Source organism: Podarcis vaucheri, assembly GCF_965113315.1.
Source record: "Podarcis vaucheri genome assembly, chromosome: 3".
Lineage (NCBI taxonomy): Eukaryota > Metazoa > Chordata > Lepidosauria > Squamata > Lacertidae > Podarcis > Podarcis vaucheri.
Window position 1 is genome coordinate 70,685,892 of NC_138761.1, and position 21,462 is coordinate 70,707,353.

A 21,462-nucleotide genomic window follows, 5' to 3' on the forward strand; every position below is an offset into this window, starting at 1 on the left:
TCCACCTCTGCGTTCCTGAGATAACTACAGAACATAATTGACACAATCGTTCGCTCCTAGATAGTACAGAGCAAGACAAAAATGTATGTTAACCAAGAAACACCTGCAGTGCAGATCCAAACTTGGATCCTTTAGTTCACAATCATCTCAGAAGATCAAACAGATTATGGAACTTTTGGCTAAACTAGACTTTTTCATGATTGACAACATCCAGTTACCATTTTAATTTTTTTAATTTCATGGTTAGATATCACCAGATTTTATTTATGTATTATATTCAAAATACTGAAAATGCAATATTTGACTCTGCTTCACTTGCTTAGGCCTAACCTGACTCTGTTATTTCTGCTGTTCTTTCCCATCCTTACCTCCTGATACAAGAGCTACCCACTTCCTTGGCTTTATGTTAGGCTGGAATTGACTTATTTATTACATATGAAAGCAATATAGAAATACAGCGTAACACAGCCATTTAAAAGACAGCTATTAAATCCTCTGCTCATCCCAGATAGTTTGCTTAAACAAAAAGTTTTGCATCCTGAAGCAGATCAAGAGTAAGTGCAGCAGACTTGGGGGGGGGGGAGGGAGATTATGTTATGTCCTTGAACATATCTATTCTCTATTCACTTCCATTACTTTTCAATATTTTGATCTTGTGAAGAACTGTAAAGCATATTTCTAATATTGTTGTTGTTGTTGTTGTTGTTGTTGTTTTCCAGTTAGATTTATTGTGTGTGACTTAAGAAACAGGAGATAATGAAGCCTCGGTTCTATAACCATGGCATGACTGTATTTTAAATTAACATACCATGGGGTAAATTTAATTTCTGCTCACAATCAAGGACAATACATAATTAACAATTTTGTGTTTGTGTCAATGGCGTGAACTGTTCCCTCTGCTCAGTCAAATCCAGAGTGCAGCAAAGCATACAGAATTCTATAATTTTGCTTTTCTGGGTCAGTTGCCTTCCATTGGTTGTATCCCAATTAAACTTGTCTAGGGACTGATACGCTTGCTGCTATTCAGTTTGTTTATTCTGCAGTTGCTTTAAGAAGACTGCAGGATTTATAAATGGAATTTCAAACTATAAATGTTGCACACTGTTTACCAAGAGTGTGCATCAGTCTTGGAGAGGCTGTAACTCAATGCAGTGTTTATCAGACACTTGTGAAACAGAAGAGAATGACAAATCAAGATAAGGGCTAATTTCTATAATGCCATTTGCCAACAAAGGAATTTCGAAGGAAAACTCCATTGTGAAATTATTGAATTAGAACTTATCAAGATGTTTATGTTTTGTCTTGAATCAAGAAAATGATTTCCTGTCCCATTACAGATATCATATGATTATGTTATCATCAGTTACTATTGTAGGGAATGGTCACTTTACAAGCCTCTCACAGACTTGTTTTTTCCATTTAACTAACATTTTACTGAAGTTTACACCTTCTTCCTTTACACACATCAACTGATGAAAATTCATCATATCAGAATAAATCTGCAACTTTTAAAAAGTAATACATTATGTTGTTTTCATTGCTACAGACTCAAACGCCACCTTTCAGTAAGTTATGAATCCCTTTTGGACATAACAGTAAACTATGGTTTAGCATTAAATGCACAAGCAGCAACTGGAAGCATTTGCTTCTAAATTGTTATATACAAATTAGGGTGAACTCTGGTTAGTCTGTTTTGTTAATATGGTAGCTCATAAACCAGTTTGATTCTGAGTTGTTTGAACAAATCATAGTTTAAATTAGATGAAAATGTTTACTGAGTTTAGACATAGTGAAGAACTCTGTATAGTTGAAATATGAAAGCTTTCAATCTGTTTATTATAGTCAAGCTAGAGAATGAAAGGTGAGGGGGGATTGTGTATGCACATAGCAGTTACAGTGATGGTATATTTTCCACTAGTGCACACTTGTCTAGAACACCTGAAGATGCACAAGATGCACAAAATGTATCAAGGCATATACTCTTGTACTCAAGATACACAAAATGCAAATAACTTGCAATGTTATGTCTGAAAATTGTATTTTTACGCTTACACCAAGTTGGGGGGGGGACTGAGTCTTACACAACTGATGTTCTTGTTTCTTATAGATTTTGTAAGAATACTCCTTTTCTGTCTTGAATGATAGCTTGTTAATAAAATCTCTCAGACTTAACATGCTTAAGAAAAAAACCACCATAAGCTGACAATATGAGAGTGATTAATTGTCATTGCATCATATATTATACCACACGATTTCAGCAGTTGGTCTCTCAACTTCAACATAATCATGCTTCTATGTGGTGTGTATTCAGAACACAGAAATCCACAGTAAATGTAGCTTGTACTTTACAAATTATATATGTCTGCAGGTGTGCTGGTGATTAATAGGTTGACTAACTTTTTTTGAGAGAGGTGTATATCTAGTATTTATCAATGTTCCTGCTTTGGGCAAATACCAAACTTTGTATGTATCTAGACAGGTCCTAGCATAGTCTAGAAACCATATACAGTACTGTATTTTTCGCCCCATAGGGCGCACTGGCCCATAGGACGCACCTAGTTTTTTTTTTGGGGGGGGGAATAAAGGAATTCCCCCCTTTATTCCCCCCCCCAAAACCAGGTTGGGGAATCCAAACCAGGATGGGGAACAGTGGGATGGCGCGCTGCGCCTCCCTGCTGTCCCCCGAGCTTGTGGGGCTGCCCGATATCTGCACAAAGCCCGGGGCGCGCTGTGCAGCGCTCCCCAGGCTTCTGGGTCCAGGCAGCTCTCCGCAAAGCGGTGGGAGAGCTGCGCGACTTTGGGCAGCTCTCCCACTGCTTGCGGAGAGCTTCCTGAAGCCTGGAGAGCGAGAGGGGTCGGTGCGCACCAACTGCTCTTGCTCTCCAGGCTTCAGCAAAAGCCTGCATTCACCCCATAGGACGCACACACATTTCCCCTTCATTTTTGGAGAGGAAAAAGTGTGTCCTATAGGGCGAAAAATACGGTATATTGTCTTATATTTGGTGCACTGATCTCTATTAATATGTTTAAGAATCCAAAAGAGGTTAAAATTGAGTTAAAGTCCTGAGACAAAGATGTAAAACAAGTAGAAACTACTTGTATAAGGACAGCTTTACTTGTAATTTGCAGAAAAGACAAACTGTGTAGTGAGGGAGCCTATCTATGAGGGAAGCAGGGGTGGACTTTGGTCTTTCGAATTTCAGTGGCGCCCTTTGAGAGGCCAAAATTTGGTGCCCCCCTGCCTCTTGCCTTCCATTCTGCATGTGCACTATGTCATAGATGTGATGCTGTGTGGTGACCCCCTCAGCTTGGCGCCTAGTGTGAGGAAATCAGTTGTGTTGCCCTAAATCCACCTCTGTGGGAAGCCATTTGTGGCCTGATTCTCATATTATCCTTGTGACTTGTGCTTTCTTTCTGGAAGAAAGATGGAGGAACTCAATACAAAGTTAGTTTATTGTGGGCCCAGTCGCAGTGCCACACCCCCACTCCAGGCAGTTGCTAAATGTAAGATGTAATTAATAAACTCAAGCAGACCATGACTGGGTTAGAAATGACCACAACTTTATGGATTACAGATATAGGTGGATTTTTGGCTCAATTCCAGCCCCCCCTCGACACCCCCCCCCAATTATTTAATCACATTGGGCAGGGATAGACTTCATGACACCCTCCATTTAGTGTGTACTGCGGTGCCCATCTCTCTTGTTGGCCATGCTAGTGGGGATTGAAGGGCGCTGCAATCCACATCATCACATTGAAGAGCACCACATTGCTACAGCTACAGAGCTACAGCTAGATACTGCATTTGCACAAGGAAGTGCCATGTGATCTTTCTGAACAAAAGGCCTTCAGATACAGCCATTACCACCATATCATAGAATTGTTGGAAAGGACCCTGAGGATCATTTAGTCCAGCCCCTGCAATGCAGGAATATGCAGCTGCCCCATGCGGGGATCAAACCTGCAACCTTGGCATTATCAGCACCATGTTCTAACCAACTGAGCTATCCAGGTTAAGTATTGAAGTGCTTACGTTCTTTTCATTTCTTGGCAGCCTCCATGCCTTATGCCACATGCCTTCCCTGTGTAAAGTATCTCCAATAGGGTTTAGTCCAGTATTAACCAAACCAGAAAGATTACTTCTTCCCTTTTAAACATTGTGGTTGAACTAGCTCAACTCAACAACCAGTGTGTGATTGTACTCAAAACTGCCTTCTGAGTGGGACCACGCTATCGTTACAAAGTTCACCCGTTGGTGACCACGCTACCAAGCCTCTCTGTTGACCTGGAACTTGTTTTCTTTCTCTCCTCCTAATGGTGTCAGACGCACGGGGTCCGGCCCTCTGCACGTGCTCAGAAGCCCTATCGCATGTGCTCCCGGATCCACGTTCCCGGGCTGCCTCCTGCTACTTTCCAAGAAACAGCCCTCTCCCCTCCCTCCTCTCCCGCTTCTCCAGTTACCCCTGGCGGGCTGCGTGCTGCCTGCCGCCCCCTCCCGCTTCTGCTGCCAACTCCCCTCTCTTCAGAGAGTAGCGGCAGCATCTGCTGAGTTCCCGCCTCTGTCCCCGCCCGGCACCGAGCAGCAGCAGCAGCAGGAGGCGGAGGAAGAAAAGAGACGGGAAGCTGCAGTGTGTGGGCAGCAGCAGCAGCAGCGAAGGAAGGAGGCGAGTTTTGTCCTTTCCGCTGCTAGTCCTGCGAAGGAACTGGCCGGCAGCAACCATGGCCTCGGGTCCTCGCAGGCCAGAGTCGGGCTGCCAAGCGCGAAGGGCAGGAGCAGCGGCGGCGTCGGGCCGACAATGAGCGACCAGCAGCAGCTGCCCCTTCCAGCCTCTGCCGTCCAGGCCGCGCGCGGGCGCGGGTCTCCGTGCGGACCCCCGGAGCTTCTCCTCGACGGCCCCCTCTCCGCCCGCGGAGGCCCCGCCATGTGGGGGAGGCTCCTCTCCGAGTTGGGCCAAAACGGCGACTACAGAGCAGGTAGCGTGGGGGGGGGGAGGAGGCCGGCCCCATCTCTTCGGGCAGCGAACGTGTGAACGCGAACCGGGTTTGGGTTGTGTAGCGCCCAGCCTCCACAAAGCGTGTCCCTCTCTCTCTCCCCGCCCCACTCGCTTGTTTCAGTTTCCAGGCCAGATTTCTCCCCTCGGTTTTGGCGCTCTCGGTGAGGGTCTCTCCTCAGTTTGTGCCTGGCTTCTTCCCCTTTCCCGACAGTTGCTTCAGATGTTCGTTAACGCGCGTCGCCATCTGGTTTCGTGATTAGGGAGGAGGAGGAGGAGAAGGGGCGGGTGTCGGGCAGAGTTGCGGGGAGAGGAGCGGAGGGAGAAGAAGAAGGTCACTGCAACAAATCCGCCCGCCCGGCGATGCAGATTGCAGCCCAGCCTGGGTGGGGAAGGAAGCGGGGCGCCGCCGCCGCCGCCGCCGCTTCAGGGAGCCATTAAAGCCGGGGAAAGCAATGCAATTAGTTACTACGCGGCTATATTTAGCGCTTTCTCCGCTAATCACCCTTAAACCTGGCAGGATTGGTGAACGCGGCTTAATCCAAAGAGGAAAAGAAAAGCAACCCCCTGCGGGAAACAAACTAAACGAAATCACCACACTTGCTTTTCTCTTTGGAAGTTCCCAGATACGGGGGGTGGGTGGGGAGAAGACCCTAGCGCTGCCCGGTTTTGCACATGGCCCTGCAATAAATGTGTGCTTGTCTCGTCTCCCAGTCACGGAGCCCAGTTTCCTCAGAGAGACACTGTATGCTCTGCTTCCGGGAAGTAGTGATAACTCAGGGGTAGGGATTTATTTTGGAAGGAAGGCTTTAAAGCTCAGTAGTGCTGTTAAAACCGGATACATCTCTGTGAGGCTTCTAGTGTGATGCTGCTGTGGAAATGGGTAGGTTAAAACGGGTGGAATTCAGTTGGGCCTGTATAGCTCGCATGTCCTTGATAAATTAATTAAGCCATACAGTTATCTCTATAATTAAACGATGCAAGATAGGATTAGGTTGAATATTCTTGCACTGATGGCCCCAAACTAGGTAGTGTTTTAGTCATCAGCTCCTGTTACTGGTACTGAATAGTTCTCTTGCAGTGCCTGAGAACAAACTGTACTTGTCTGCACAGCACTTTAGAATAAATTGCCATTCTTTGGTAACACTATGAATTACTGAACTGTTTGTTACATGTGAGGAGTGGCTTATAGCTTTAAGTTGTCAGCTGTTTTCGGGGTGAACTATTAAATAGACTCTGCAGATTCTGTTGTTTATTGTGCATACCATTCATTTGCTAACTTTTTAATTAATGATCAGGGCTTGCTGTACATAAATAATTTCCTATTCCTTAATCCAACCAGAAATTGAAGCAACAGATTAAATTTGGCAGTTCCAGAAACAAAATCCAGAATTTGTGACTGGTTTATTAAATAATTGTATATGACTCAAGTATGAACCAACCCTGTTGGTTCGCTAGAAGATATCTCTACTTTATTCTCCTAGTCTACGATCAACACAGCACTGATCCCCCCCCCCCCCGGGCACTGTTGGTACAAGACTTATAGCTGCCTATTCAGTTCTGTATGTATTCCATTTGCTGTAAAGTGAAAGGAAAATAGGAATCTACCTTCTAGCATGTCAGTGCTTTAGTCCATCTTGCTCATTATTGTTGACACTAACTGGCAAGGCTGGGCTCTCCAGGGTTTTAGACAGGGGTCTTTGCCAATCATGTTTGGAGATGCCAGTGACTGAACCTGATACCTTTCGCCTGTAATGAATGTGCTTTACTACTGAGCTTGAGGGCATTTTTTAAATTTTTACAATTAGCTATTAATTTATTTGCATCACACACACATTTGCAAAGTATGCTTAGCTTTTTAAATATTGTTTGCTTGCATTGTACCCATAATAAAATGAAGCAATAGTATGTGCTTTAAAGAATAGGGTTGTACCCACTGTCCAAAAACAACAGTTACCCATTTCTATAAGAAAATACATAGAAAAACAAGTGGGGAAACAACTTCCGAGTCTTTCAGAACAACCAGCAGATCTTCCTGAAAGTAAAAGGATAGAAGCTTGTGAGAAATGCACACATGTGATTAAGAATTGACAGGTGCTTCCCAGCATGTTCTACTGTTACATCAATATGTTTGTATACTTAGTTTGCTAGGCTAATACAGAAGTGAATAATAAAACAGATTGATTTAAAAGAATGTTGCTGGTTATAATAGTATCCTGCTGCTGGACAAAACGTGACACCCTTATTGTCAAACCTGGAAATCTTTGTATCATTAGGTTTTTTTCATTTCAGTTTAGTATGTTTACTAAAATCTATACCATCCACTTGAAGCAGTGATTATGCCTGCCAAGTGCTAGAATATTAGGGCTGCCTATGAGTGTACCATTATTGACTATTTGATACTGTAGTTTGATTGGTTGAAGCCTCTGAATGGAACCATTATCTGACCCAATATGAGATTAGTTCTGATTGCACAATAGCTTGGTAATAAATCATATCCATGGTGAATACTTTCAATTGTTCTTGTGGTTAATAATTCCTCACAAGAACACTATAATTATTCATTATTCAGTATTTTTATCAGGACAGTTGGGTTGCAAACATAAATGTGAATTCTAATTATTTAAATAAATCATGTGCAAAGTTCTGTAGAGAACATGGATTAATTGATAGCTCTAATCCAGCAAGAGGTTTCATTGTGCAGGTTACTCCTTGCATGAATAAGAGGCTGTTTTGGGATGCAGAATCCCCTCACTCATAATGACTTTGTACAGAAACTTTATAAGAAGACCACAGAGTATTGCACTTGTTTATCTGAATGTGTAGGTGATCAAGAATAAATATTTTAAACACCTGTTTCAGGTGTGGCACTTGTGAATATAGGATTGATAATAATAAGCTATTTATGGACCCAAACATTCATATTGCTTCATTTTATATCTATCTGTCTATCTATTATGGGACTATCCTCAATAAAACAAAATGACTGAGCTCTGTGGAGCATTATATAATTAATTGAGGCAAAGAGCATTCATGGGTAATTTCAGACCCAGGTGCTGTTTTGTTTTTTGTAGGATAGCTAGTTGTTAACCAAATTCTGAAGGAGATTCAGATGTCTGTTTTTGAGGCTGAATGGCTTCTTTTTCTGGGACTTCTCTTTTTCCTAGCATCTGAAACCTTCAAGTTTGGTTACTTAGAAAATGTAGTTTCAGAACATGCATTGTTCATACAATTTGTGCATGGCATGTGGTTGCATAGCACTCACTAGTCCCACTGGATGTTACTAAATAATAATGAATGACACAACCCCTTCCTGCTTGTACTATTTTGTGATATTTCAAAACAAACTTCATTAAATCTGTCTTCTCTAGGGCAATATGCAGTTCTTTAAAAAAATAAAAAAGTGGTAAATATGAGCAGCCCTCTTGCCCCCAATAATGTCCCACATGGTGTAGTAGTAGTTACGAATGGTAGACTCGTAATCTGGGGAACCGGGTTCGCGTCTCCGCTCTTCCACATGCAGCTGCTGGGTGACCTTGGGTTAGTCAAGCTTCTGTGAAGTCTTTCAGCCTCACTCACCTCACAGAGTGTTTGTTGTCGGGGAGGAAGGGAAAGGAAATTGTTAGCCACTTTGAGACTCCTTAAAAGTGAAAGGCAGGATATCAAATCCAAACTCTTCTTTTTCTTTTTGTGATCCTTGTAATGGATGTATTATTATTATTATTATTATTATTATTATTATTAATAATAATGATAGAATACTCCATGGTCTCTTTCTCACTCCAACACAAATTCCCAATGGCATTTGGTTTTGTGAAGACAAACCAAAAATCCTGATGTCCAGACAGTCTCCTCACAACAAGGCTGGACTACTGATTAGTGTTTTGTTTTTACTTTTACATTTATATCCTACATTTTCTCCAGGCGCTCAGTGAGTTCCCCTCTACCATGCAAGTCATGTGATGTGTGAAGTAAGAGCTGTTCTTCACAATGGCATTAGAGAAAGTGCCACATATCTGTGGCATGTAAATTGGTGTGCAGCCCCATGGGTGTATGAATAGAGTCCAACGTCTGAGTGTAAGGAGACCATAAAGTCAAGCTTTGATGTGCATAGCAAGGAGGCCTCAAATAAAAACACCCCGCAAAGTAGCATTCCCCAGAATGGCACCTCCCCCCCCCATCAGGCATAGGCAAACTCCAGCCCTCCGGATTACAATGGGACTATAATTCCCATCATCCCTGACCACTGGTCCTGTTAGCTAGGGATGATGGGAATTATAGTCCCATTGTAGCCTGGAGAACCGGAGTTTGCCAATGCCTGCCCTAGATATTGCTGGGCTGCAACTCTCATCATCCCTGACCATTGGCCATGCTGGTGCAGTTATTGGGATTTTTATTCCAAAATATTGGGAGGGCAACGTCAGGGAAAGCTACTGCAAAGCCATTAGTACCTGAATATGCACAGTGTAACAATTGTAGCATGTTTGATAATTTAGAAAATGCAGCCAAGTACTATACATTTTTTGTGCTTTTTGGCTTTCAAAACTTTAGCGGGGAATCTTGAAGAAGGGCCATACTTTAGTAGTGGAACTTTGCTTTGCACATATTCAGTCCCTGGCCTCTTCAGGTATTCCTGCGAATGTCCCCAGTCTGAAACTTCAGAGAGCAGCTATTAGTTAATATAGACCACATTGAGCTATATTGACAATTCATCTGACTCAGTATAAGGCATCTTACTATGATTCCAAGCTGGATAATTAATAGTAGATATTTTGTTCCTTGATCCACTAACTAACTTGAAGGCAAGCTTTAGGCTGTTATTTCTTGTCTAATAATAATTTCCTGAGACATGGTCTTCTTAATATAGGACAAATCTGTTGACAATATCTGTGTTTCCCTGAGCAAGGTAGGTTTTCTTGCTAAATGTTAGCCTCAGGTGGTATGAGAGTGATCAGCCTCATAGGCAATGTCACAATTGAATTTTAAACCAGTGTGAGATCACAATCTTATTATGAGCTTTGAGGGGGGTCTCCTGAATTGGTTGGTTTTGTTAAAACATGAAACAAATGTTGAATTCATACTATAGGTGAAGAACCGGCTAGGATAACCTAAGCTCTCTTTGCCTTTTAGGTGTGGGATGGGTTGGGGTGGGGAGGGGAGAAAGATCAAGTAGTTTTATATCTGTTTGGATATAAACAGTAATTGGAGCCCTGAAGATGAGAACGCAATGGTGGTACTTGCCTCCAAGAATGCGGGTGTGTCCTTGAAAGGGGAAGTAATGGTGAGTTTCTGAATTGTCTGTGTAGTGGCACTGGCATGCCTAGAGCCTTCCGGGATGAACTCAGTAGGCTGTACTGCCTTTTCTCTCTTTTTGGTTTGTGTGACCTTGATTTTCAAGGCTTATATAGCACCTCTGCCTTTTGTTAGCAGCTCCCTTCCTGTTCTTCCTATATCTTACCTTCCTATTTGTTTCACTTCCATTGTAATATGGGGTTACTGTGATGTCCCTTTGTGAGATGGCTTTTCTGCCTTTACATTTGACCTTTTTAATTTCTTTTGGGGATTGTGCTCTCGGGCATGCTGTAACAAATATGCATGGGTGCGCAATTGGATAATGAACAAGCAAGAGACAAAATAAATCTCACAACAGATGGAGGCTCACGTGAAGCACCACCTTTTGTACCAAGGAATAGCATAAAGGGAGGGAACAAGAATACAGCTGGCTCTATTCTCACCTAACTGATATAATTAATGGGTGGTTTCTGATGTTTATGTGAAATTGCAATGTTCACTCGGTTATGTTACAGTAAGGAGCAGATGAAGAGATTTCATAATCCATAATCCAGAACTATAAAAAAGGTAAACAAGCATTCTTAAAATGTTTATTGCAAATTAAAATCAGGATTGTTATGAAATAGTAATGAATGAAGAGGACATTCATTATGCAGTGTGAACCAACAAAGACTATGCTCTTCCCATTTGCATGCCACTTATTTGGCAATGGAAGTTACTCTTAAGAGTCTATCAAGACTAAGCATTTATTTATGCATACTCATTGATAATATTAAGTTTAATATACACATTTTTCATATTCTGTGCACAGTAGTAAACCAGTTGAGCAGATGAGAAATCTCTGCAATTGCTTGGGAGTCCTGAAGATCCTGAAATGGTTTAATGTGTGTGGCAGGTGTCTTAACAGCTATTGTTGAAGAAAAACCCATTTGTTGCTGATAAGCTATAATAGGAGGAAGGCTGCTTCTACACTTGTCTCCAGTATCAACTGTTCTGCCTCTTCCACATAACTTTAGAATCCTATCTTGGGTTTGTAACCTGAGTTTCAGGAGCTTACAAGCTACGGTATTTGTTAATTCCAGTGGTATCCTTTACCGTACAACTTTACATATGAAAACATTTTCATTCTTATAAAAGGTTTATATTCCGTGTTCTGAAAACTTATGTGAGCAACTAAATCCTACTCTGAAAGCTTCTGCTCCTCTTTTGCACAGTTTGTTTAAGCTCAGTTGTAGGCAATATTGTGAACTTTCCCCATATAATTGTGACTAGAATTGGGGTGCTGCTGCGTGTACTTTGCAAAATGTGTACTGTCTTGTTGTTGCTTACTTTTTGAACAAGTGAAGCTTCGTTGCTCAGAAACAAAAATAAAAGCATACTATTGAAGAACAAACTTTAAATTGTACTTAAGCCCAATTCAGTATGTTTTCCTTTATCTTAACTAGTGCACAATTACAGGAATAGTCCTCATGCATCCATGATTAGGAACTTCTGGCTAGACACAGGATAGTCACATTGGATTCATTATGGCCACATAAGCATCTGCTTATATTTGTAATTAGGACTAGAAGAAATGCAGAAGTAGATGTTGAACAGTGTCTAGGTCACTGTAAATGTTTCTGTTCTCTTGGTTGCAGTCCAAGTATGAGAATTTCAGTGAGTCAAAGGGATTGGTAATTTATGACTAGGATTTTCATAAATTGAGTTTTCTGAAACTTTTACCGATAATTGCCTACAGGTAGTGTTGTCTGTTCATGCAACGTGTCTTTATCTCTCTTTGGGCAATCTTTGTATGAAGGTGAATAGGCCAAGGACTGCTTGCATATAGTTTCTTTGTTGGGATTTAGGTGAAAGGATTGTTCCATGAATGTGAGAAACATTTAACAGAAATTTGCTCTTTGATTATTTCCAAGCTTCCAGTTGCCAAGCAGCAAGCATTCTTAGCCTTCAGAAGAACATTGTTACAGAGTTGGGGGCTGGGGAATCATTTTGTTTACAGTACTGTATACCTAACTTCACACTATGATTCCCCTGCATGATGTGGAAGGCTGTGCTTTTTAATTTGTGGTACTGTACTGGGTCAGCTTTTCTGGTTCGATCTATTTGTTTGAGGAGAAATGAATGGCTGCTATGTAGTGACATATGCACTCTGAAATTTCTGTTACATGATCTGAGAATGACAACAGAAGACATTTTAAACAGAATTTTCTGACACTTGTAGTTGCAAACACTTTGGTTTCTGTTTTTTTTTAAGTAAGCTTGGGCTAAATAGAAAATGATACTTACATTTGTTGAACACGCAAGATTACTACATTTTAAATTTTATTTTTGTTTCAGGGTTCAGCTCCCTGTTAAGTACATGGCTGAGCAGGGTGGCCCTGAGAGAATCACTGTCTTGCAGCTTCAGGTTCCTACTTGTAAAATGGGAGTAATAGTGACCATTCTGCAAAAGATGTCAGAAGAATATAGTGATGAAGGTAGTTCAATTTGTTTCCTCTTCTAAGCTTATATATATAAGCTGGGATCCTTTGGGAGGAAGTGTGGAAAAGAGATTTAATAAATAAAATACCTATAAACATATAAAGTGTGTGTGTGTGGGGGGGAATCAAACTTCTTTGCTTCTGCCATAGGGGAGCATGAGTGGACTAGGGAGACCAGTCTCTATAGAAATTAATGTAGCTTCAGAAATAGCATTGCAGCCTGCAGAAAAAAACCCTTCTTGTTCTCATATATTACCTGCGGAAAACCTATGTTTGAAATTGACAGTAAAAATTAAATTAAAGAAGGCTGCAGCACTAATGTTGGTACTTGGGACTTGTCCTTAACACATAAATATTCAATAAAATAGTTTTATAAAAACAATTTCATCGTATCAGAAATAGGGCCTGGAATAGCAGGGATGTGGCTCTGTAATAAAGGGTTTGAAATAAAAATGAAACTCGAGTTGTACACATCATATAGTATTTTTATTTACTTTTTTTTTATAAAATTTTTATTGGTTTTACAAAATTTTTAAATAACAAACAAACACTTAAAAGGACAAACATACACGTATAGTTTCATAACATATTTTCATAAACCTCTTTTCTTGGACTTCCCCTTACCCCCCCTTTCTGCATCCCAATGTCCATAGTTTTTAGCAACTCCCAATTGTTACTTCCAACCTCTGTCATCTTATTCCTCTCTATATTCTGACCTTATATCACTGTATCCCTTTATTTCTAAAAACCACAACACTTTAACATTCATTAAGTTTATAATAGTCCTTAAGATAGCTTTTAAATTTTCTCCAATCTTCTTCCACCGTCTCCTTTCGTTGGTCACGGATTCTGCCTGTCATCTCAGCCAATGTCATATAGTCCATCACTTTCATCTGCCATTCTTCCAGAGTGGGTAGATCTTGTGTCTTCCAATACTTCGCGATGAGTATTCTTGCTGCTGTTGTAGCATACATAAAAAAAGTTCTATCCCTTTTTAACACCAATTGGCCGACAATGCCCAAGAGAAAGGCCTCTGGCTTTTTAGGAAAAGTACATTTAAGTACCTTTTTCATTTCATTATAGATCATTTCCCAGAAAGCCTTAATCTTCGGGCACGTCCACCAGAGGTGGTAGAAAGTGCCTTCAGTTAGTATTTTTATTTACTGCCGCCTGCTCCACAGTAGGCCATGGTGCTCAAGCTTTGGGTTTGTCTGGCAGGAATCAGGAGTGCATCTTTGTCAATCTTACCTTGCTTTCTACACCACATTTCTGCAAGTTGCTTAGTGTTACACTGAAAGACGGGGGTTGTTATGCATGTCTTTCTTCCTTACCAAAAGGAAGCTTTGTGTGCCTCTGTAGGCAATGGAAACTGACAGCGGTGGCTAGGCAGTGTGATGTATAGGAAGAGACTGATGCTGAGCAATGACTGGAAGGAGCAATCGCTCCACCAGTTAGTAGCATGGAGCTTCCTTCCTCTTGGCCACTGATTGACCCATTGTACTACTGCTATGTTTGCTTCTGTTGGAAACTGATGTGTCTTACATATACTGGTTGTCTAAACTTCAGCTGCATCCCCATTAACAAAGGTGCAAACATTTCCCCTTTTTGTCACTGGCTAGAGGACCTTGTCAAGTGAAGTCATGAAGGGCTATCTCAAGAGTGCTTTGCTGAATTCCCCCATAATTATCTTGTACATAAGTACATAAATCCGCTCCCTCTTGCCTTAAGTTTTCTTTCACTGTTAATTTAAAGGGCTACTTAAATATTACACGATATTACACAGATAACAGTTTAACTCCCTGTTGCCCAGTTCGTATATTATTGCACAGTGTAGCTGCTGAAAAAAACTATTCATAACACATAGAAGGTTGGATCACATGTACTTGTTTTTGTCACATTACTTTGGCAGTGGGTGGGTGCAGTTGGAGAGGGAAATGACAATGTGACTTTGGTGATACTGCCTTCCCTTACTTAATGAAGCAGTATTGACCCTACCCAGCCCTGATTGTATGGATATCTTGCTAGCTACTGTACATCTTCCTATTACTCAGTAAATCAAGCATCTTCCTGCCCCTGCTTACCAAAATTTCCAAGATCAGCTTTCTTACTTCAAGTTCATGGTACAGTTGTACCTTGGTTGTTGAACGGAATCCATTCCGGAAGTCCGTCCGACTTCCGAAAACGTTTGACAACCAAGGTGTGGCTTCCAATTGGCTGCAGGAGCTTCCTGCACTCAATCAGAAGCAGTGTCAGATGTTTGGGTTCCAAATGACGTTCGTAACCCGGAACGCTCACTTCTAGGTTTGCGGCGTTCGAGAGCCAAAATGTCCAAGTAGCAAGGTGTTCGGGATCCAAGGTACGGCTGTATAGCAAAATTTAAAAAAAAAAAATCATTGGAAATTTGGCAGCATGAAATGCTATTTTTAATGACAATGTAAAATGCATTTTTGTGCAACAAACAACATTTAGTTTCCAAGTGGTTGCAGGAATATGGCAACACATATCCCTGTCATTCCACCCTAAGGCCTGGCTGTTACAGACCTGCACCTCTGCTTTACTGTGTGGCCAAGCCCTGCCTTACGTTCTGCATTCCTTTCGTTATGCAGAGCAGGCTCGACTGTTGTTAGTTACATTTCTTTAAAAAAAAATTTTTTTTTTGGTGGTTGCTGCATAACTCATGAGAGGGACTGTATTTTGATTATAAGCAGTAAAATTGTTTGCAAACCAATGTAAAACCAATGAAAACAACTTAGAATAAAGCAGTGTAAATCTACTATTCTCTGGCTGTTTTTTAAAAATGAAATCTCCCCACATGGAATAATTTGGTTGAACAGAGAGTGTAAAAGAGGAATAGTTACTATAGGTGAAGAGTGCATTGGTTAGGAGGATGGGGAGGTGAGCCAGCAATAGAAGGCATGAGCTAATGCATTGCATTTGCGTGCCAAAGTAGAAATAAGAAACATCTGTAGCTCAGTTTTCTGTTTCTGCTGTGTATTAACAGACTTTATAGGAGCAAAATAGCTAATCGGCAGGGCTGTACAACTCAGCTCTAAACTCCTCTTGTCCAATTTTTTAATACTAGGATTTGGTTCTGCAAGTGGAATAGGTAGAATAAATGAGCTTTGCACAGTTCATACAATTTGTACAATGTCACATATGGTTTCTGTGAGGAATTTTTGTCTTCCAGAATTTGGAATGTTTCATTCAGTTTGTCTATGTATAAAGGAAGAAGCTGGATTTTAAGGCCAAGAAAATGTGATTTTGCCATGAGAAATGGCCGCTGGTTGCACTTAGCAAATGGACCTTTTTCTGATTACTGGAATTCCTATTAAAGGAAAAATGGTCATTCCCTTTTTTATATTCCCTGCCTGCTCAGGTAATATGTAGGCTAGAGACTTGCAACATGAAAATGAAAACAGATTCTTAGGATTGTGTGCAAAGGAATAAATTTTAGTTGCCATATTCCGTGCAATTTGAGTCATGAAGGTTTCAAAAGTCCCGGATTAAAATGAAATCTACAAAGGCCCTGAAAGTTCGTTGGTTGATATCTATGCTGGTTTTATGTGTTACACAAATGCACTTGAATGAAAACATGAGCTTTAAGAGCTTATCATTGTGCTAAAGTAGATTGTTTATAGGCTGTCTTTGTCTCACTTGTGTCACTCTAATTACAGTTGAAGCCCTCTAGGGCTGTAACTTACTATGCAGCAACCATGTGCCACTACGGAAATGATGACGACTGCTTGTTGCAAGTGCTGAGTAAAAAGTTCAAAGAGAAACTTTTGCTTACCTTCCTCTTCCTTCCATTCTTGCATGCATCTATGTGTATATACCTACACAGCTTTGTCTGGTTCTCAGAATACCCCTGTGCTCTTTGAGCAATGCTCTCTCTTGCTTACATTGAATATTATTAATTTAGTGAAGTCCCATTTTATGTATTATGTTTTGGAAATTGTTGTGGCCTACTGCTGATCCATTGAAGATAAGTAATTGTCTCGTAAAAAAGTATGTCAGCTATTTCACCAGCTGTTAGAGACAACTACAGCTATGAATTAAGAATTACAGTATAAGATGCAGTCAGTGCAGAAGTTATTTACAAGTAGGACAGTAAATTACCGTAATACTACCTATAGTATATACTATATAGTATATAATATAGTATATACTCCTGCCAACCTAGCAGTTCGAAAGCATGCCCCCAAAAGGTACACGTAGAAAAATAGGTACTGCTTCGGTGGGAAGGTAAACAGCCTTTCCGTGCGCTGCTCTGGTTTTGGCGTTCAGTTGTGCCAGAAGCAGCTTAATCATGCTGGCCACATGACCCAGAAAAACTGCCTGCGGACAAATGCCGACTCCCTCGGCCTGTAAAGCAAGATGAGCACCACAACCCCAGAGTCGTCTGCGACTGGACGTAAGTGTCAGGGGTCCTTTACCTTTTTTATAGTTCTCATACTATAAATACTACCCTAATGGAGTTGTTATTCCAGTCCTCAAATCTGGAAGATGGAAATCCAAGGTTTATATTCTTACATCTTGTCTGCGATCTATATATTCTTATTTCTTCCCTTTACATCATTTCGATCTTCTACAGGCAGGACATTGAAGGATTTTATAGTGCTTAACTGTGACAGTGGAGTATACCCGCATTATGTACTCTTGGTAGTTCCACTGCCCTCAAGTTCTGAGTGGTGGTGTTCCAGGAGAGAGCATTCTCTTTGTCAGCCCTTAAGCTATGGAATTTCCTTCCCACTGAGGTGTGTCTGTTACCTTTAATAAGTAGTTTTTGTCCTATGTTGAATTTACCCTGGTCTTTGACACCCGAGGTCTGTATTTCAAGACCCGACCTATTAGTTTAACTATCATTTGTTTTAAATTATTTCAATATTTTATTTTTAAATTGTTGTTACCCATCTTGAGACTTCATGGCAAAGGGCTGATGATGATGAATAATAATTAATAATAATACATTTTGTAAGTCTACAGTATTCAAGGCATCAATAAAATTTAAAGAGGCAATCTTCTGCGTGACTCTCTTCTCTGCTGCTGTGTGTTTAAAACTTTACCAGGTTTTGCATTATGTTTAGTTGCATAAAATCCATAGATTCTGCTATAATTAAGTGTAGCTGCTGCCTCAAAGCGGTCTCCGTGCCATCATTTTACTACACTTGCTGGTAAAAAAAGTATTGCTTCCCTATTTTGATTTAATAAAACCTAAGGAAATAATACAATTCCTTGGTAATCACAGAGTCCATTTTACATGCAACTAAAATTGTAGTAATTTCCTGATCCTTTAAGAAAAATGGGAACCTGCCCATTTCAAGCCTTGGCACAGGTTGCATGATTTGCTCCAATGTCTCCTGTCATCCATATGTATTGCTCTACTATTCCCCTGCTCCTCACAAACTGGGTAGGCCTGGCAGTCTGTTCTGATTGGCAAAAATGAAGAAGGAACAGCAGGATAACGAGGGCAACCTGGCAGGACATAATGGACATGCTTGTGCATCATCTGCCCATGTTATACTTGGCTCAGTCCCCTGACTTTTACATACATTTGATATTTGCATTGTAGAGGCAAGCGCTTTGAAGTGGGATGGGAATTAGCAAAGCGCGGATGGGATTGGCGCATACCAATTGGCAAAATTACGTTCTGCAGTTCTTTTTAAAATTTGAGCACTACAGACATGCACACATGAATACTTCAAGCAAGGTATGAGCTTCCTCTGCAATGCAATTGGGTCAGGTTTGTCCTGCCATACTGCATGTCATTTGTAATTTACTAAAAGAGCTTATTACTGTATCTGAAGTGTGTGTTAGCCAGTAGCACCAGCATAGCTGATTGGCTGTGTGCAGACATAGAAGAGGGGGCAGCTTGAGTGGAAATGTCTATCCTTCCATAGACTGGAATCCACAAACTGAATTGAAAGTGTAAAGATGTAGTAAGTAGCGACAGCAGTGTAGAGGATAAGAATCAAGGAACCTGAATAGATGTGGTTGGCACGAAGTCCAAGTGCCTTTTTAGTTGAATTTGAAATGTGGTTTCTGCTGCTTTGCTCTGTTTAGTTATGATGTAGCAAATCACAATGAGTGTTTGTCAATGTGAGTGTGCATCTGGCATTATTCAAGGTTCCCCTTTAGTTAATTGTTCAATTGTGATTTTATTTAATTAATTGACTTTTTGGAATAGGGTGTATCTTGCACTTACTGAAGGTTGGCCTCTACTACATTGTGTCACAACTCATAAAATCTGTATTTCTTCATGGCTTTTAAGTCTTTTCATTCAGGATCTGACCTGAATAGATGGCTTCTGACATGCTGTAAGGTCATGAAATCCATAGATGATGAGCTGAACTATATTTACTGTATTTCTGTTCTTTTATATCAGATAGCATGCAGTTGTTTAGTGTCTTCAGTTGAAGTGATTGCTAAAAGTTGCCCTCTAGCCAAGAGTCTTTTGTGTCAGACAAATGAAACTTTGTCTGCTGGAAGGAAGCTGTTGAAAACCCTTTTGAGAAGATTGTGGTTTGGTGTCGAGCTCTCATATAATATTAATTACACTTCTCTTAAGGGTCATTTTAATTAAATTAAAACTAGAGAAAACTAGCCTTTTAGAATCCTGAGCAACATTTTCTGTGTGTCCGAATGTATGATGACTTCCAGCTTGCCTCTCAAAACCTTACTTGCAAAGAAATGCGTAGCAAAAAATAAACTGTATTTTGCAATATCTTCTGAGCCTTGAGCAAAGCTAGGTTGAGAATAAACACAACAAATATACAATGTAGTAACTGAATGATACCAGATCTTAACAAGAGACTGCCATTTGTTTGAATGCATTCATGTGCAACTTCTGTGATAAACTACATCATTAGATTACCGTAGAACAAATTGCTACAGGTTTTGATGTTTCCTAATTTTACATCTGTGGATATTATCTTTGAAATCCAGTTTGTTGTTGAACTCTGTCGTGATGACTTTGAATAAATATACTTGTTTCTTGGCAGGCACAGAATATTCTTCGTCGGGATGGTTACCTGCTACTGATCCACTGTGGCAAGCCACAACTGGTTCATCAAGTGGTCGGAGTACCCACCTGAGAAGACACAGCATAGCTTCTGACAGTGGGGACACTGGTATCGGAACCTCCTGTTCTGATAGTGTGGAAGGTGAGTAGAGATGCTTAATATAAGGCATTGGTGCTTTCATGGAATGCAGAGGCAAGAGATGGTCTTGAAACATTGAGACGGAGTTTATATAAAATACAGAGAAGCACGTAACTTGTTCAGAGAACAAGTTAACTCCCCCCCCCCCCGTTGACGTGAGAGATTTATGTTTTTTCAGAAGTAATTCCCACCATATTCAGTGGGGCTTATTCACAAATAAGTGCTCATTAAATTGCAGCCTTATTTTTTATTTGGTCAAAGGTAACTTATGTTAAATATAGTTACAGGTAGGTAGCCATGTTGGTCTGCCGTAGTCGAAACAAAAAAACAAAATTCCTTCCAGTAGCACCTTAGAGACCAACTAGGTTTGTTATTGGTATGAACTTTCGTGTGTATCTGAAGAAGTGCGCATACCAATAACAAACTTAGTTGGCCTCTAAGGTGCTACTGGAAGGAAATTTTTTATTATGTTAAATATGTAAGACCTCCTGAGTATACCCTTCATGAGATGCTGATGTTCAAGAGTGTTGCTTTGTTATTCCCTTCCACCATACCTAAACAAGTAAAAACCAATAAAAAATTTAATTTGGAAGAACAGAAATACTTACATTTGCATAAGGGAGTAGTGCCTGTGTCCAGCTCTGCCTGGTTCCCCAGTTATGGCTCTTCCTAGATCTGGCCTGCAATTTGTTTACTTATTCCATGAACTGGTGGTTGAGCAATCTCTCCTTTGCCAGCCTGCTCATGTGCCTGCATCAAATTCTTGGTTGCCCTTACCTTGGCCATCAGGCGGGTCGCTAAAAACAAGGCTGGGCTACGTAGCTCTAGCTGATAACATTGTTGTACCTACTTTTATTTGTTAGCACTCCCTTTGTTCTGTTTTTACTTGCCCTGTATTTATTGGAAATAAAAGACATGCTATTGGATCTGCTGATGTCACTTATCTACATTGTTTTCACACTGCTGTTCTAAATCATCTTGCTGTTTTCCTGTCTGAAATTCATGCACGAGGCTGTTTTTCAAGGGAAGAGGAAAATTTTTACAAAGCAAAACAGGAACCTCACTCTGAACTCATTGGATTGCATTTTTGTCAGTACTGGCTAGACTTTAGGCAAGACTTTTTTTAAAAAAATATTGGGATGCAGCATAATTCATGACGATATCTAGATAGCCTGCCAAGAAGAACTTTATTTTCAAGCTGGTCCTTAGCCTGTTCTCAGTTGCAATGCTGAGAAGGCAGGTCTTACATAACTGATGGTAGAAAATGCTGTTGAACAACCTGGCAACTTTGACCATTGCAAAGATGCAGGGAAAGGAAATTGCATTTTTCAAGCTTAATAAATATATTGAAGTTCCCATCAGCTTCAGTACTGAACTAAGTGTGATTTTTTATTGTACTTTCCCATTCTTAATTATCAGTGTATAAAACTTAGCCTTTGCTTTGTAATATATCTTCACATAGAATTGCTTTAATGTTCTTCTCTCTAGCAAATGAGTATGTAGATTTGATAAATGATTACATACAGGGTACATGCCCAGATT

General features: G+C 40.6%; 1 protein-coding gene across 4 annotated transcripts in view; it reads left to right on the forward strand.

Annotated features, from left to right (window-relative positions):
* CEP85L (centrosomal protein 85L) overlaps window positions 1-21,462 on the forward strand; it is a 123,541-nt gene that overhangs the window by 26,673 nt on the left and 75,406 nt on the right. For 2 of the 4 annotated variants that reach the window (XM_082216057.1, XM_082216058.1), the window contains exons 2-3: window positions 4,325-4,974; window positions 19,762-19,923. In XM_082216057.1, coding sequence (XP_082072183.1) covers window positions 4,325-4,974; window positions 19,762-19,923 — 812 coding nt within the window. Of the gene's footprint in view, window positions 1-4,324; window positions 4,975-10,140; window positions 10,273-12,620; window positions 12,761-19,761; window positions 19,924-21,462 lie in introns of those variants that run through there. The other 2 variants (XM_082216060.1, XM_082216059.1) reach the window with 2 other exon arrangements.